The 16135-nt window shown below is 33.7% G+C and overlaps 1 protein-coding gene across 5 annotated transcripts in view; it reads left to right on the plus strand.

The window, feature by feature from the left end:
• Window positions 1-16135, plus strand: part of LOC118184402 (endoplasmic reticulum junction formation protein lunapark-like) — a 79349-nt gene that overhangs the window by 248 nt on the left and 62966 nt on the right. For 4 of the 5 annotated variants that reach the window (XM_035354076.2, XM_035354087.2, XM_085827718.1 and 1 more), the window contains exon 2: window positions 8147-8188. The exons of the other annotated variant lie outside the window; for it this stretch is intronic. In XM_035354076.2, the coding sequence (XP_035209967.1) occupies window positions 8147-8188 (42 nt within the window). The remainder of the gene's footprint in view (window positions 1-8146; window positions 8189-16135) is intronic. 5 annotated transcript variants of the gene reach the window in all.

Here is a 16135-nt window from a genome sequence, read left to right on the forward strand (position 1 = left end):
ATTCGTTGAAAATAATTGGTCTTTTTTTTTTTTTTCCTGTTTTATGTCTCTATTATATAAAAAAGGTCCTGTATAAAGTATAATATGAATTGGTAATGTTGATTTTAAATTCTTCATTTCCAAAATAAATAGGAATTTGCAAATAATAAACATAAATGATTTATTAATTCATTACTCTTTTCACTGATTTTATCTGCTCTGATTTTTAAATCAGTTCTTTACTTTAAAAATTTCGTGCTGTTTGGCTGTTTTGTCGTATTAATAGCGCTTACTTATTAATTAATCTCTATAAATCTCTTATAAAATAATTTTTCAAGCGCGTTTTTGTGTTTCTTAATAATCTTTAGAATATATAAGTATACTCTAAACTAAATGTAATGTGGAATTCACAGAACTACTTCATTATTTAAAATTTTAATATTTTATCACTTTCCAAACCATAATTTTAATAGAAAATGATGAACTGAATTCTTTTTCATGCTGTATTTTTTTAGTAGTTTTGTAAACTACTTGATGCACTGCCAGCACCAAATGCTTGTTGCCTAGTGAGACTGGAGTATACCCAGGTTTTGTCTTTAAATAACTTCCAATGTTGGTTTCCTTGATCTATGTTTAGCTAAATGGGTGGAAATAGGTCATAGGAACTCAGAAGCTGTAGTTTATTTATACATCAACAAGTAAAGATTGAATTTGTACACAAATCAGGATCAACGAAATTCAGATTTTTTTCACATCAGTATATATATATGACTAAAAATTTAAAAAAAAAAAAAAAATAATAAAATAAATTTGGTTTTTTGTTTATAAATAAATTTCTTTCCCACAAACTTCTAACTGAAGTTAGTACTAATTAATGTGACATCTTCCATTTATATTAATCACTTAATAAAATTTGTTATTCTATTAGTCTAAAAATGGTGTTCACTTAATCTTTCTTGATAATTATAGTTGCAAATAATTAAACATTAAGCTATAAAGGTTGAATGTATCAACTAAATATCTGTAACTCCTATTCAGTGTATGCTATGGTATATATTTCTATTAAGTGAACTTGAATAAAAATAAAAGATTTGTTCCTAAATTAGTTAACTGTCTGTACTAAACAAGTGAAATTCTAACAAAAATAAAAGCTTTGAAATTTGTTCCTAAATTAGTTAACTATCTGTACTAAATAAATGGAATTCTAAAGCACTTTTTTAGTTTCGGTCGATGCTGTCTTAGTTATAGATAATATTTCTACACCACTTATTTCTTTTGTATATGTGCACTTTTTTAATGCAACAGGATTTCCAACATTTTATTGAAATCACTGCTTGTAAAATATTTCTTTCAAAATAGGAACTAATTAAAGGTAGTGTTCAGTATTGAATAACGCATTTAATATTGCTATCTGCCTAATTTAAAAAAAAAAAAAAAATTACAAGAAAATTTCTTTTTTACTAGCTAATAAATAATATAAAATATCAAATAAGACTGTAGTTTAGCATGGATTTTGAATAGAATTGTATCAATTTTATGGGCAGTCAGGCACAGGATTTTTTTTGCTGAAGAAGACCGTCTTGTATCATTGCTGAAATTCAGGGAGTTGTTATTTAAAATCTACACCAACATAAAACAGAGTTGCATTTTATAAGTAATAAAACTAATTTTTTCCCTATAATAACAGTGTTATTTTAATGTTTTAATAAATATTCCAACAGAAAAAATATTTTATAAGCATAGAATAAGTTAGAGTAGAGAGAAGGGTACCCCTTGTATTATTGCAAAGTTGTTTCATATATGGTAGCCTGAGCAGTTGAATGTTATGGAAACCCTATTATGACATAATCGGTTGCATGATTGGGCTCTGCTCTTATATGCGGCCTAAGATCACCAAATGTGTGGTAAAGTAATTTGCAAATGTGGCGATATGTGTTCTGCACTGGTTTTTGCCGCTATTCCATACTATGGGATGGTTTGGTGGACGATGCTGTTTGTATGACAACCCTTTTGACGTAGAGACGTGGTGGCAAGATTTCAGTCGCGTATTTTAGATTGTGTGGAAAGTAAATTTAGTATTAAAAGATACGATGCTGGAGTTGTTAACGAGTCTTTTGTTCACGAGTGTGTTTATACAGATAGAAGGGCATTTTTGGAATTTCTGTGAGAGTCAGGACTTTTAAAATGGAGTTGGGCATGTCTGAAATGTGGAGCTGATATGAGAAGTCGGACGAAGAATGGTGTTTTTGATAGCCTTGTGTGGGTTTGCAGTCAAATGGTTGCTGCTAAAGAATGTGGCTGTCGGCGGAGTTGACAGCCACATATTACTGCACTATACGACTGGAACTAAAAAAGTGTTTTAGAAGATTTGGATTGTGGTTTTTGAGTATTAAGTTAACTTTGGGGGAAATTTTTATCGTTACTTTCGAAATTTTGAATCGCAGAAAGACATGTGATATAGCAAAATCGAGGCACTTTTGTTGACAGACGTTTTGTGACTGGCGAAATTTTATTCACGTATGTATTATGGTAAGTGCATTTTATTTTATTGTTTTTATTTTGTAGAATGTTAAGTTCATTGTTTTTTTTTTTTTTTTTTTTTTTTTTTTTTTAGTTTCTTTTGTTGATTTGTGTGCAATGCTTAGATTGTGCAATTCATAGATGTTTTTTTAAGTTTAAACAGAATGTGGTGTAAATGGTATTCTTTGAAATTTATTGTTGTTGTGTTAATTTATTAAAGCGAGATGTGCGTAGTTCATAGAATTCTTTCGTTGCCTAGATTGTGCAATTCGTAGAGGTTTTTTCAAGTTAAAAGATATTGTTGTGTACATTGATTCTTGTCAGATATTTTGGTTAGAAACTTTATGTTTTTGCTATCGAAATTTTTTGTTTTTGTTTTGGATTTTTAGCTTAAACTGTGTGTTCAAAACGTGGCTTTTGTAGACATTTTAGACTTAAAAGTTCGAAAAACGTAGACAAAAAATTTAGATAGTAATATGGCACTGTGGATGGCAAGAAATTTGGCAACCTGAGGGCACATATAAGAGTAGTTCCCATGATTGCGGTCAATTTGTAAGGGCTTGTGGTGTGTATTGGTCAGGAAGTATATTGCTTGTTTTGTGGTTTAGATGGTAAAATGGCCAAATGTGGTAAGTTTAATTTGAAGTTTCTGTACGATTTGGAAAGAAAGGGGAAAAGAGCATTACTTGACTGGTGTATAATTGAAGGTTTACTTAGTAGCCATTATTAGGTGTTTTATTTGTAGGAAGGAAATGCGTATGGTCGAACGTCGGAAATGCGCACAGTCGAACATAATTATGGAGGATATTTTTTACTCTTCTTTTGTGAATTTATGTGGCGGTACCAGTATACAGATTCTAGTTCAGATCATTTTAGGAAGTTTTTGGATGCTGTGAAGGAATTTTGTTTGACTGAAGACATGTTAATTCGTAAGTAAGGTAAGTGGATATTTCCTTTGTGTAGTGCAAAGATGAATTTTCTTTTTTATGTTATTTCATTGTTTGATTTAAAATGTATTTTATTGGGATTATATATTTTTTTGTTGGCTGCACCTTTGACTTTTTAAGTGAATATAGTTCAATGTGTACATGGTGCGCAATTCTCTGATTTTTTTTAAGTGAAAATAGGTCGATGTGTAAATGGATAAAGGGAGTGCACAATGCCATTTTTGTGCAATTCTGGGATGATTTTTTTTAAGTGAAAATAGGTCAATGTGTACATGGATGCCGAGTTTGTGCAATTCTTTGTCTTGTTATTTTGGCTTTGTGTAGTGTCAATTTTTGCACAAAAATTGCAGCTGCACAAACCAAAATAACAAGTGAAAGAATTGTGTAAACTCGATATCCATGTGCTGCCACAAATCGCCAAGGGATACCCGTAAATATACTTTTACCCATAAAATATTTTTTAAACTCAAGATTTGTTTATTTATTTATTTATTTATTTATTTATTTATTTATTAGATTGGAATGAAATGTACAGACTTTATAAGGTTTTCTTTTCTTCTTCTTCTTTTTTTTTTTTTTTTTTTTTTAAGTTTTTTATTTCTAGTGGCTAGGCAAAAAGTTACAAATAACTAAACTCTTATAAACAGTAAAACTAAGAACAAAAAGACCGAAGTCATTGCCTAAATAGTGCTGTTGCTTCCCAGTATTTCGACACCTCAGTAAGACCACGAAGAGTCCCACATTGAAGCAGGTGGTCCTGTCCATTTCTTCTCCAGAATCACAAAGTGGGCAAACAGGATCGCTTGAAATGCCTATGCAATGCAGATGGGTGACACGGTAATCATGTCCTGTAGACAGACAGAAAGCCGCAACTGCGTTGCTTCTTGGACTGTCGGGAATAAGTGAAGGAATTATTCTCTAACTGTTTAGGGCTGTACAAGTCTGAAGATCTTGTAAGATATTAGACGTAAATAAACTTTTAAAAACAGTTTAATCCCCCTGTAAGAATTAGGCTGTATTAGGATGTTGTAATAAGCTGGCACCTCTTTTTGCAAGGAAGTCTGCTTGTTCATTGCCCCAAAGGCCACAATGGCCAGGCATCCATTAGACAATGATTTGTTTCCCCTCTAAAGTGAGAGTTCTCAGGAATTCTTGACATTGTAAGATTTCAGGTATTAATGGATGTTCAACAAAGCTAATTGATTGAATGGCTGCAGGAGAATCAGAAAAGAATGCCTTTCCAAATGTATAATGAATAGTTAATAATTGCTTTAGGGCTATATGGATGGCTACTAATTCACCATCAAAGGAGGTACCAATGTATCCTGCGGTAGTATAAAAAGTAAAAAGATTCGAAAACACACCAGCCTCAACTTCAAAATGACAGTCAAGCTAAGAACTATTAGTAAAAATGTGCAGCCACTAAATAGGTGGATATTAAGCTGCAATGGATCCAAAGCAAAATATTTCAAAACACTTGGTGCAATATCTCTCTTTATATGGATGGTTTCCACTAGGTCTAGCCTTTCTTCAACATTAATCACCTCCAAAAAGAAGGCTGCATGCCAAAATTGTAAATTATTTACCCTCAAAGTGTTTCCAGGCTGCACTATGAGGAGGTAGATCTATGTCGTACCCCTTATTACTTTATCAGTAATTGGTTTCTTTTTAATGTTCATATATAGTGTATCATTAAACACGGGACTATGCTTTATAAACAGAAATTTTTCAGTGTTTTAGTGTAATGTATAATTAACTCTTGAATGAAATTTAGTTTTTTATGATGATCTTACAGTAAATTTTTAATTAACCAAAAAAGTCTATATTCAGTTTTAAAATAAGTATAAAAAAGGACAACTGGTCTGAGTTTTTCCATTATGGAAGTTTGGCAACATTACATCTACTACAGTCAGCTAGATGTGTTTTCTCATATTCTCCTATTTAAAAAAAAAAAAAATAATAATAATAATGAAAACATTGAGCTGGATACACTTCTCCATGTTCTAATAATGAAAAGGGCAAAGAATAAAAATGGAAGACATAAAAAGAAAAAAAATCTTAAAGAAATAAACAAATACACCAGTGTTTCAACTTAAAAAGCTGTGATTCCCAGTGTGTTTACAAAAAAAAAAAAAAAAAAAAAAAAAAACTATTAAAACTAGAAGTACAGAACAGAAACTGATGTTGATATATGAAGGTCAAAGGTCACCGATGAGATGAATGAAAATGAAGTTTAGATATATATTCAGTGGCTAGTATCTGTCCCATTTTCAGTTTTGTTAACTGTTGATCAATAATATAATTTTCTACATATAATACATCAATAATATAATTTTCTACATATGTCACTATTCAATTATACAAAGTACTAGACCTCATCTTAGAGCTTTGATGCATTCCACTAAATTTACTAATTTACTCAAAAATTGAGAAATACTGGAGCCAGGCTTGTTTTTAGTATCAGAGACTTTATCATCATTAGCAGTTTGAGTCAAAAAGAGTTAGGAGGGCGCATTGTGCTGCAAAATTAAAAAAATATTTGCAAAGAAGAGGAATGTTTAAAAGCCATTGCTAAAAAGTACATTTGACACTGTAGTTCCTGTGTAAAATAATCATGTAAAAACAACTAACAATACTAAAGAAGTTTAAGTTATCGCCTAAAAATGTAAAATTACAAAATGGGATAACTTCAAAATCAAAAATGGATAAGGAAAAAACTAATAAATTTTAATACAAAAAATTTTAATAATTTTAAAAAGATGCAATGAATTAAAAATGCATATGTGTATGCATGTACACACACAGATACATACACTGGTGTGCAAAAATTAAGGACAAGACGGTTTTTTCAATATAACTTTGTACAAAAGCTTTCAAAATCAACACATTTAATACCATAAGATCCCCAATACGTAAGGACATGAGTAATGTATGCAACACTTACTAAAAGAGAAATCAGAGGGATAAAAAGAAGCTTTATTGAAAAAGTAGCATGGAGCGCAATGCGACTGAAGGCCGAAACATCCCTGTGATGGGTGTCCAGCAAGAAACATCCGGTCTTTAATAGGGGATACGATCTCCCCTGACTGCTAGGCAGGTTTCACAGCATCTGCCCATGCTGAGAATGATGGTGTCAATGAGTTGTTGAGGCATTGCTGCCCATTCGTCTTGCTGCGCCAATCGAAGCTCCGGAATCGTTACTGGTGGTAAGGTACGAGCTGCCAAACGTCTGCCTAGAAAATCCCATTCCCATACATGCTCGATGGGATTGAGATCCGGAGATCGTGCCGGCCAATCCATACGTTCAATATCCTCACTCTCTAGAGCTGTTCGGCAGCTACTGTGCGATGACATGGTGCATTGCCGTCCATGAAAAGGAACTGCGGACCCATAGTGCCTCTAAAAAGACGCACATATAGAAAAAGAATCTTGTTACAATAACGGGTCCCGTTGACTGAACCTGCGTCGAAGATGTGAAGGTCTGTACGACTACCAAGCATGATGCCTCCCCAAACGAGAACACCGCCACCTCCATACCTGTCCCTTTCAATGATGTTCGAGGGATGATTGCGGCTTCCCCGCTCTCTCCAGATGAGTATGCAATGAGAATCGCTACTCAGACTGAATCTGCTCTCATCTGTAAAGAGTACTCGTCCCTGTTCATTGTCTCTCCAATTCCGGTGTTCCCTGCACCACAGAGAACGCCTTCTCCGATGGGCAGGCGTTAGAGGTACACACCGTACAGGGCGTCGTGCAAACAGACCACCACCATGCAGTCTTCTGGCCACGGTAAAACGCGATATTGGTCGTCCAGTCGCCTGTGTCGTGTGTCTAGCGATTTCTCCCGCTGTCTGCCGCCTGTTTCTTCTGGTCTGTAAATTAATATATCGGTTATCTGCGGGTGTGTTTCCTCGTGGATGACCACTACTAAATCCCCGGATAGCTGTTCCTGTAGTTTGAAATTGTCTCCAAAGTCGTGAAACGATGCTGTGAGCAATTCCGAACTCTGCAGCCACACTTGCACACTGCGGCCTTCCTCCAACTTCCCAATGATTCGACCTTGGGTAAAAGCATCCAGATGTCGTCTAACAGATTCATTATTCGCCATTTCTCGCTGAGGCAGCAATGCGGTGTGATTTTAACTGCTGTACGGCGTGCAATCTCTTTGCCAGAAATACTGATCTTGCACCAACAACCTGCTTTATACTACTCATACACTCCCCCATTATATCTACCTGCATATCTGCGCATGTGCTACCGTACATCACCTTACTTAATCTCCTGATTGGTCTTTCTGTCCACTCTGCCTCTTCGTTCAGCTGATATGCTAATTTTTCGACTTCGTCCTTAATTTTTGCACACCAGTGTATGTACATGCATATATATATACATTTCTGGAAGCAGCCTTGATAACAGAATAGTACTGTTGTAATTTCAGTTAACTTATTTTGCTATTCTGAATTAGTGATAATGAATTAAGATGATTAAATAAATTTTGCTTTTGTTTAATTTGTATGCTTTCACAAAACTGGCTGTTTTGATCTCCCTTCCAATTGAGAGAATTTACCTTTTTCATGTGGTAGATTAATCTCTGAGTGTGAATATGGATAAGGATACAGATAAAGTGTGTATGTATTTTTTAAATTTCTTATCTTAAAAATTATTTATTTATTTATTTATTTATTTATTTATTTTTCCAGTCTAAACCTTCAACTAAAGAGCTTCTAGAAGAGCTTGAAAAGGTAAGCATTTGTTAAAATGCACTTGAATTTGAGCTTCTAAGGAAATTATCCTTATTTTTCATTGCATTACTATAACATTAAGAGGTCAGTATTGATTCCCTAGGCGTTGCTGATGATCGTGGAGTTGATAACAGAATATGCACCAGCTAATGATTGACATAGTCACGATCCATTGAGTAAAAAAATTTAATTATAAATTTGATAATTCATTATTTGGTGAATCTTTGGATTATGGTAACTTGGTGATTTTTTGGTGAAAATACGGCGACCAACCCTGCTATAGCAACCTGCTAGTTTCTGTTTGGACGACATTTTGTTTTCACGAAGTAAAGGCATGTTTTTTTTTTTTTTACTCAACATTTTTTCCAACAATCTGCTAGCCGAATTATGTTTATACTAGAACTTTTGTGGAACAAAAGTGCTTAATCATGACGAAGATTAGGTGCTAAATTGGGAGAAAGTGCAGAATCGCCCACTGCTTCGCGTGTTTTTAAGAATTGCACATACGCAGTATCCATGTACACGTCGACCCATTTTCACTTAACATCCCAGAATTGCACAAAAATGGCATTGCGCACACTCTTGATTTTATCCATGTACACATCGACATATTTTCACTTAAAAAGTCAAAGAAAACTGACAAAAATCCAATTCTTCTTACTCTTGTAAAAAGCGACAAACAAATAAATGGGCGATTCTGCACTTTAGCAGCAAAATTGTTTCTAAGTGCTTATTAGCTAAAATCATGATCAGAATTTTCCGGAAAATGTCACATGACATGTCTCATGATCTCTCATTTCTCTCAGACAAAATAATCTGTGATTCGAACTGCGTACTTCTGAGATTATCGCTAAAGTCCTACCTAGTAACCTTTATCACCTTACCAAAATATTGCCAAACTACCTGCTACCATATTCCAAAGATTAGCCCATTATTTATTATTGTAAAGTTGGAGCATATAGTTAGGAAGAAATCATATAAAATAAATATAAGGGAAAAATTTAATACAGTACAAAATTTGACTTACAATCTAATCCTCTGGTTCACTAATCCAAAAAATTAATAATAATAATAAAAACTCCCTTTCTAAGGCAGGAATGGTGAGTGTAATACTTAACAAAAGACAGCAAGTATGTGTAAATGAAATTTTTCACCAGACTGAGATTCCTGCCTGTCACTTTTAAAACATCTGCTGGCTAGGGATCTAATGATATATCATCATGGTTAATGACAGTACATTAATTGACACAGTCAGACTTTTGACCCTTGGTTGGTTGTCGGGGTAAGGTTCAATATTTCTATCTGACCTAAATAGTAAGTGAAGCCCCAATAGTAAGCAAGTCCTTACTTACTTAGTATAGTAATATAGTCAATCCTGAGCCCTAGTTTGCTCCAACTGTCATTTGTTTCTCTCCTTACAAAATTTTTTGAAAAGAAAAAAATTCAAAACTGAAGCAGATGTCAGTCAAGTACTATTTGAGTTCTTTGCTTGTAAGAACTAGTCATTTATCAAAAATGGTAGCTACAAATTGCATTAAGCTGGCAAAAGGTCATAAGTAATGACAAAAATTATATTGTTTGACAAATTTTGTTAAATGCATGTAACGTGTATTTGCTTTTGCTTTTCAAATGAATAGAATTTTCCTGTAGACTTAATATGATTCTACCTTCTTCTGAAAGATATTGTTAGTAATGCTGCTTGCATGTAACTGAATGTGAGTGTATTTGATTTAAAAGGTATGATTGCAGGCTTTAATAATGAATATATGACATTGTTTTTAAAGACCTCCTTAAAAATGTCAAGTTTTGAGCTCTCCCCAAAAAAGTATATTTAGGGGAAATTTTACTTTGATTGTTTTATTGTGAAGAACATTGAAGGTAAAACTTACCATTTGCTTTTGGAAATTGCTGATAAATATACTCCATCAAATTAAACTTGCAGAGAGCGATTTTCACGATTTAAAAATTATGAGTTTGGTACACATGAGAAAGAAGGAGCATAGAAAAACATCAAAGAAATTTAAGCTCTTACAACTGAATCAGACAGTCACTTCTGAATGTTACAAACAACTGTTATTTGATTTGAGCAAAGCATTATGGCTATGCTGAAAGAAATGGTAATATTATTTTCCTACATGCTAACATTCATCTATATTATTGATTGATTTTTAAAGTGGGGGTTGCCCTCCTCCAAGGAAGGCACAACGACATCTAGAGGGACTGAGCTACCAGTACTTTGCCACTCATGCCCACCACGCTACCCTGCCATGCTGTGCTTGTGCCTTAGTTGGGCCAAAGAATTTGTATGTTAAAAACGAAAACTTTGTCAAAGCAGGAATGGCTGCGTCAGATCGTGGAGGGGAAAAATATACTTCAAATTTAATTTGCAGGGTTATCCATTCAGCCTTAATACTTTTTTGCATATGCAAGCCGATGAATATCTGATGAAGCAGATCCACCCTTAAGGCCTTTTCGTGCATGGAGAAAATAGTAGTTAAGCTGATGTTAAAAATCACGTCCGAGTTCTGGATACACAAGTTACGTTTACTTTTAATGCAAAAATAAACTGTCAACTTGTTGTGTTTCCCCCTTGTCCCCCCCCAAAAAAACGTAAATACAATTATGATTATATTAAACACGGTTTTGTTGCTGTCCAGAAAAATGATGTCGATTAGCCGCAATGTGTTATTTGTTACAAAGTATTGAGCAATGATGCTATGAGACCTTCTCATCTAAAGCAACATTTGTTGACAAAACATAGTGTGTTATAAGACAACCCAAAAAGTTGTTTCCTGAAAAATGTGCAAATTTGAAATGTCTGAAAGTGGATAGTATTGGATCCTTTGCTTGGACATTTGAAAAGGAGCTCAAGTCTTCATATGAGTTATACCTACTCATTACAAAGGCCAAGAAAAATCATATTATCGGAGACACACTCATCAAACCTTCCCTGTTGAAAGCAGCTGATATTGTTCTTGGATTAGAAAGTAAGCAAAGGCTTTCATAAGTACTGATTTCTGACAACATTGTGAAACGTCACATTGGTGATAATACTGAAGACATAAAACCAGTTAATGCAGGTTGTTAAAGAATCACATGTTTTCGCAGAATAGTTGGATGAGAGTACAGATGTTGCAAAATATTGTTAACTGTTAGTTTTCATTCGTTCATACAAAATGAAGCAGTTAAAAATGAGGTGCTGTTTTGTACAGAGTTAACGACTTTTCAAAATTAATTCATATAATGACAGCAAACACTGAATTCTTTTGCAAATAGGAACTGTCATGGCAAAAGCTGTTAGGTGTATGCACAGACAGCACTCGATCAATACTTGGATCTCGCTTGTGATTTGTACAGATGGTTAGAGAAAAAATATCCCAATGGTACAGCTGTTCACTGTGTTATACATTGTAAAGCCTTGGTAACAAAAAGACTTCCAAACGAACTCAATGATAAAATAAAATTAGGCATCAAAATTGTCAATTGTGCTAAAATGAGTGCTTTAAATAGTTGACTTTCTATGGCCTTTTGTGAAGATTTGGGAACAGAAGATAAAACACTGTTATTTCACATGAAAATACACTGGCTCTTAAGAGGGAATATGCTGGCAAGATTATTTGAATTTCCAGATGAAGTGATTCAGTTTTTGGAAATTCAAAATCAAACTGAATTGTATGTAGAATTCCGAAAGCCAAATGTTCAAGTTGTTTTGGCTTATCTATAAAATATTTTTGATTTTTTTGAACTCATTGAATTTGAAATTACAAGGTGGGAATTCTAACATAATTTATCATCAAGATGCCATCACAGTGTATACTGATAAGTAGTCTGAGAATGTAAAACTTTAGCCAGCAATTTTTCCTGCTTTCTCAAATTATTTCGAATCCTGGAAGAAGGACGCATTTAGGAGATTTTTAAGGATGCTGATACTAAGAATAAGATATCAAATCATTGTGGCACCTCATTGATGAATTCAAATGTTATTTTCTTAACTTGTGTGATAAAAATATTTATAGAATGGTGACAGATCCTTTTCACTTTGACATAGCTAAGCTTCCAGAAACACTAGAAGAGTAAGCTTTGGAAATGAAAAATGATTCTGCAGCCAGATATGACTGTGAGGAGATGGATAAGCCATTATTTTGGATGAAATAAGTTTACCCCAGCATATCAGAAAGCACCACTCAAATGTTGTAGCAATAGAAATGAAGTATAGAAACAAACTCAGTCTTGCTAGTGATTTATGTTGTGCACTTTATTCTATTCAACCAAGAATTGAATAACTTGTCAAAAATATGCAAGCACGTTGATTTATCTGTCTTTATTCTTACTACAGTCAAAAGTCTTTAATCCGGACCTCAAAGCTACAAACTTTCTGCGCATGTGTATACCTTTACGCACGTGCATGTGCGTTTACACATGTGCATAATACGTGTACGCATGTGCGTTTAATGTATAACGGATGGTATAAGCTAAGCTAAAATTATCTATTTCAGTTAATGTTGCAGATTGCTTTGTTCCTTAATCTTCTAATTGGATCCGGCTTGTTATTTTTTGCAGACTGTTAGAGCAATTTTATAAAAGTAAGCTTGAACTTTCGATTATGTCAAAAAGAATTTCTGATTCTGGAGCTGCCAAAGGATCTGCAAAGCAAAAGCATGTTTCGATGTCCATCAAACAAAAAGTGGAATTGCTGCAAAAAATGGATGAAGGCATATCCTTTGTTTCTCTAACCATTCCGAAATCTGTTTATAAATTTCACGCTGCTCTGCGGGGGGTGGGGGACGTCACGGCACGCAATGAACTGGAAGTTTATCTGTCAGCACTTTCGTTATCTTCAGGGCAGATTTTTTTATTTTATTCGGCTTATAATTCCGTACTAAATGTAGTATTTCATCTTGATGTACTCCGTCTTTGATATGATTTAAATCAAATTCCTTGTCATTATAAATATCACGAATACACATCAAATAGTTTTCTGGTTGCAATTTTCTAATTTCGACTATGCGTAATGTATGCTTTACGCATGCATGCATTGAAAGAAATGTTTAATAAAGTAAACAAATAAATATTAAGCTTTTTTTTTTGTAAATTTTGATACCCTTTAGATCATAATTGCTCTTTATTTCATAAATTAAGGTTTTATATTTTTAATTTTATAATTTCTGCATGCCATCTTACCAGATTTAAACTGATGATCTATAATCTGGAAAAACCGATAATCCGGAATAGTCTCGACGAGTCCAGATTAAAGACTGGATATGCAGAGTTGTCAACTCTCCCAGTTTCTGCTTATTCTCCTGCCAACCCGATTTACAACCTATTTCTCCCAACTTTCTCTTATTCTTAAAATTTCTCTTGATTTCTTTGTAACTTGGCTTCGTTATTTGCACATAAGAAAAGTGATTTTGGGTGTCTGAAAGCACTTGGTTTTTCTCTGTGTTACACATAAAAGAAAACCAAAGTTGTTTTGTCGGTGAGAAATTATGGCACACTTCTGCTCTGTGAGTGAGAGCACACGTGTCCGAAAATGTCATATCCCAGCTTTTCAATGAGCATTGAGTGCTACTGCGCGTCATCTAGTATATATTAAGCAACTAATGAGCATAAAGCAAGAATGAGGTTGTTATTTTGTTCATTTTGTCGCTGAGTGGTGTGAGTGTATCGGATTTCAAGAAATAGATTAAGAAATTATGATCTTTTGTTTTAGTTATGTCTGTGAAAAAGGTAAAATACTCATGCTTTTCAAAAATTGTACACAGATGACTTCCCTTCTATTATTTCCTCAAGAAAATATAATACATTTGTCATGCATGCTGTTTGTCATTGTGATTTTTCAATTCCGTATGGTGGGAGGGCCAATGTTCTCAAACATGTGCCATATACAAAAACACAACAACATAATTTCTATTGGGGGGGTGAAGAAGAAGAAAATTTTTTTGTGGAAACAAAAGACCAAAAAGTTATTAATGCAGAATGCCTGTTCTCTGCCTTTTTACTTGAGTGAATGCCATTGAATTAATTAGATCATGCAGCGGCATCATTTAGAAAAATGTTTCCTGAAAGCGAAATTGATAAGAAATACTCAAGTGCGCAGCTGTTAAAGTAATGGGTATGCAAAATAAATCTGCAATTATTGATTGCATTAAAACAATTCCATTTTGCCTCTGTACAGATGGAAGCAATAATACTGATTGGATATGATTCAAAACCGTATCCAATGGTTGTTTCTTTTCTTAATCCAATCTCTGTTTCTTTTCTGAATCCAGTGTCTTCAGAAATTGTAGTTTACTTTCTGTCTCAACTTTAATTGCTTAGCACGTGGTGCCGATAATGCTTCAGTAATGGTGGGCTTGAAGACTGGCATTGCAGGCTTCTTTAAAAAGGAAAATTTGGATTTGCAAATTATGAGGTGCATCTGTCACCTTAAATTTAGCAGCTGAAAAAAGGGCAGCTTCTTTACCAATAAGTGTGAATAAACACATTGTTGATATTTATAATTATCTTGAAAGGAGTTCGAAAAGGAAGCAAAAACTGAAACAATTCCCAACGGCTGCATAATACTGCAGTAAGAAAACTTTTGAAACATGTATGTACACACTGGCTCTCTTTAAAGAAACATTTATCTAGAATCCTTGACCAATGTGTTAAATAGAAGTTTATAATTATGTATCCTCGGATCATGAATAGCTAGCAATAGTGTTTATTTGTGAAAAGAAACTGTGATGTCATGATTGTGTATATGTAGCAGTACGTCTTTGGTGTTCATCAGTAAACATTGTGTAGAATAACGCTTTCTGTTCATTACTTAAATTTGATTCAGTCAGATTTATTATGGAGACTTACATGTTTTGTTTACAATAAAGCCCACTTCTTGCATTTTTTAAAGAAGTAAATGCTTCTAGAGATAAGATAAAAGTCGGTATTGAAGGCAGGTTATAAAATACCTGAAGTAAATGTAAACATATTAACTACTTCCACTGTTAAAAATAGGTTTGAGAAAAATAAAGTAATTTATTCCTCACTGAGCAATTTAATTGGCAGTTAAGCAGATACAAATGTCTCTCAAAATGAAAAATTCCTCAACAAGGGAAATATTTTCCATTTACTGTCTGTAAGTTTATCGTATGAAGAACGAATATTTGTGTTTATTCTTTGAAACTTAACGTGCTTGAAGCTTGAATTTTTTTTTTTGGGGGGGGGGGGTACAATTTATTTTGCCATCATTGGATGTTCTTAACACAGTTCTACAAAGCAGAATTCCATTAATTCATGTTTTGCAGTCAATGATTTCTTGTGTAGCAAATTTAATTTAATTAAGTGATTCATAAAAATCAAAATTTTAATTTGTAGTTATTCAAAATTTGAGCTACACAAGTTTGGTTATATTCTTTTTTGGCTTATTAATTCTAGTGTAACATATTTTGGCTTTCCGAGTTTTACGCGAACTGCATCTTCAATCTTGTACACGCAAACAATGGATAGGTGAATTTTTTCATGTAATAAACTCAGTTTTTCATGTCAAAAATTAATTTGATTTCTTAGTATTTAATATCATTAGTTGCAGAAAAATTAGCTCTTTAATTTGACATAACTTTCGTTTTTCTAACTTTAATTGCATTTCAGTTATGAGCTTTAATTAGTAGATTTTTCTTCGTTTGCTTGTGATTTAGTTAAAGGGGGATGAAATGCCCTCTTTCCGGTTGAAAAAGTCACTTTTTGCGAGTTTCAGCGTTCTTTCGTTGGGACCGTTTGCAGGGTTGTTGAAATTCCTAATTTCTCCCTTCCACAGGTGGTGTGTTTTTGGCGAGGGTTTGGCGACATAGAATTTCCGTTGAGGTTTCAAAGTAGTGGATTTGGCGAGTTTGCTAACATGAGGGAATGTTGTTGTTGCAACTATTTTAACTTTTGGCGAAGAGTGGGTTGTGCCAACTTGGCAGTCCAGCG

The sequence above is a fragment of the Stegodyphus dumicola genome, chromosome 12, assembly GCF_044657685.1.
Source record: "Stegodyphus dumicola isolate Sdum_Otavi_A_Nest chromosome 12, ASM4465768v1".
Classification (NCBI taxonomy): domain Eukaryota; kingdom Metazoa; phylum Arthropoda; class Arachnida; order Araneae; family Eresidae; genus Stegodyphus; species Stegodyphus dumicola.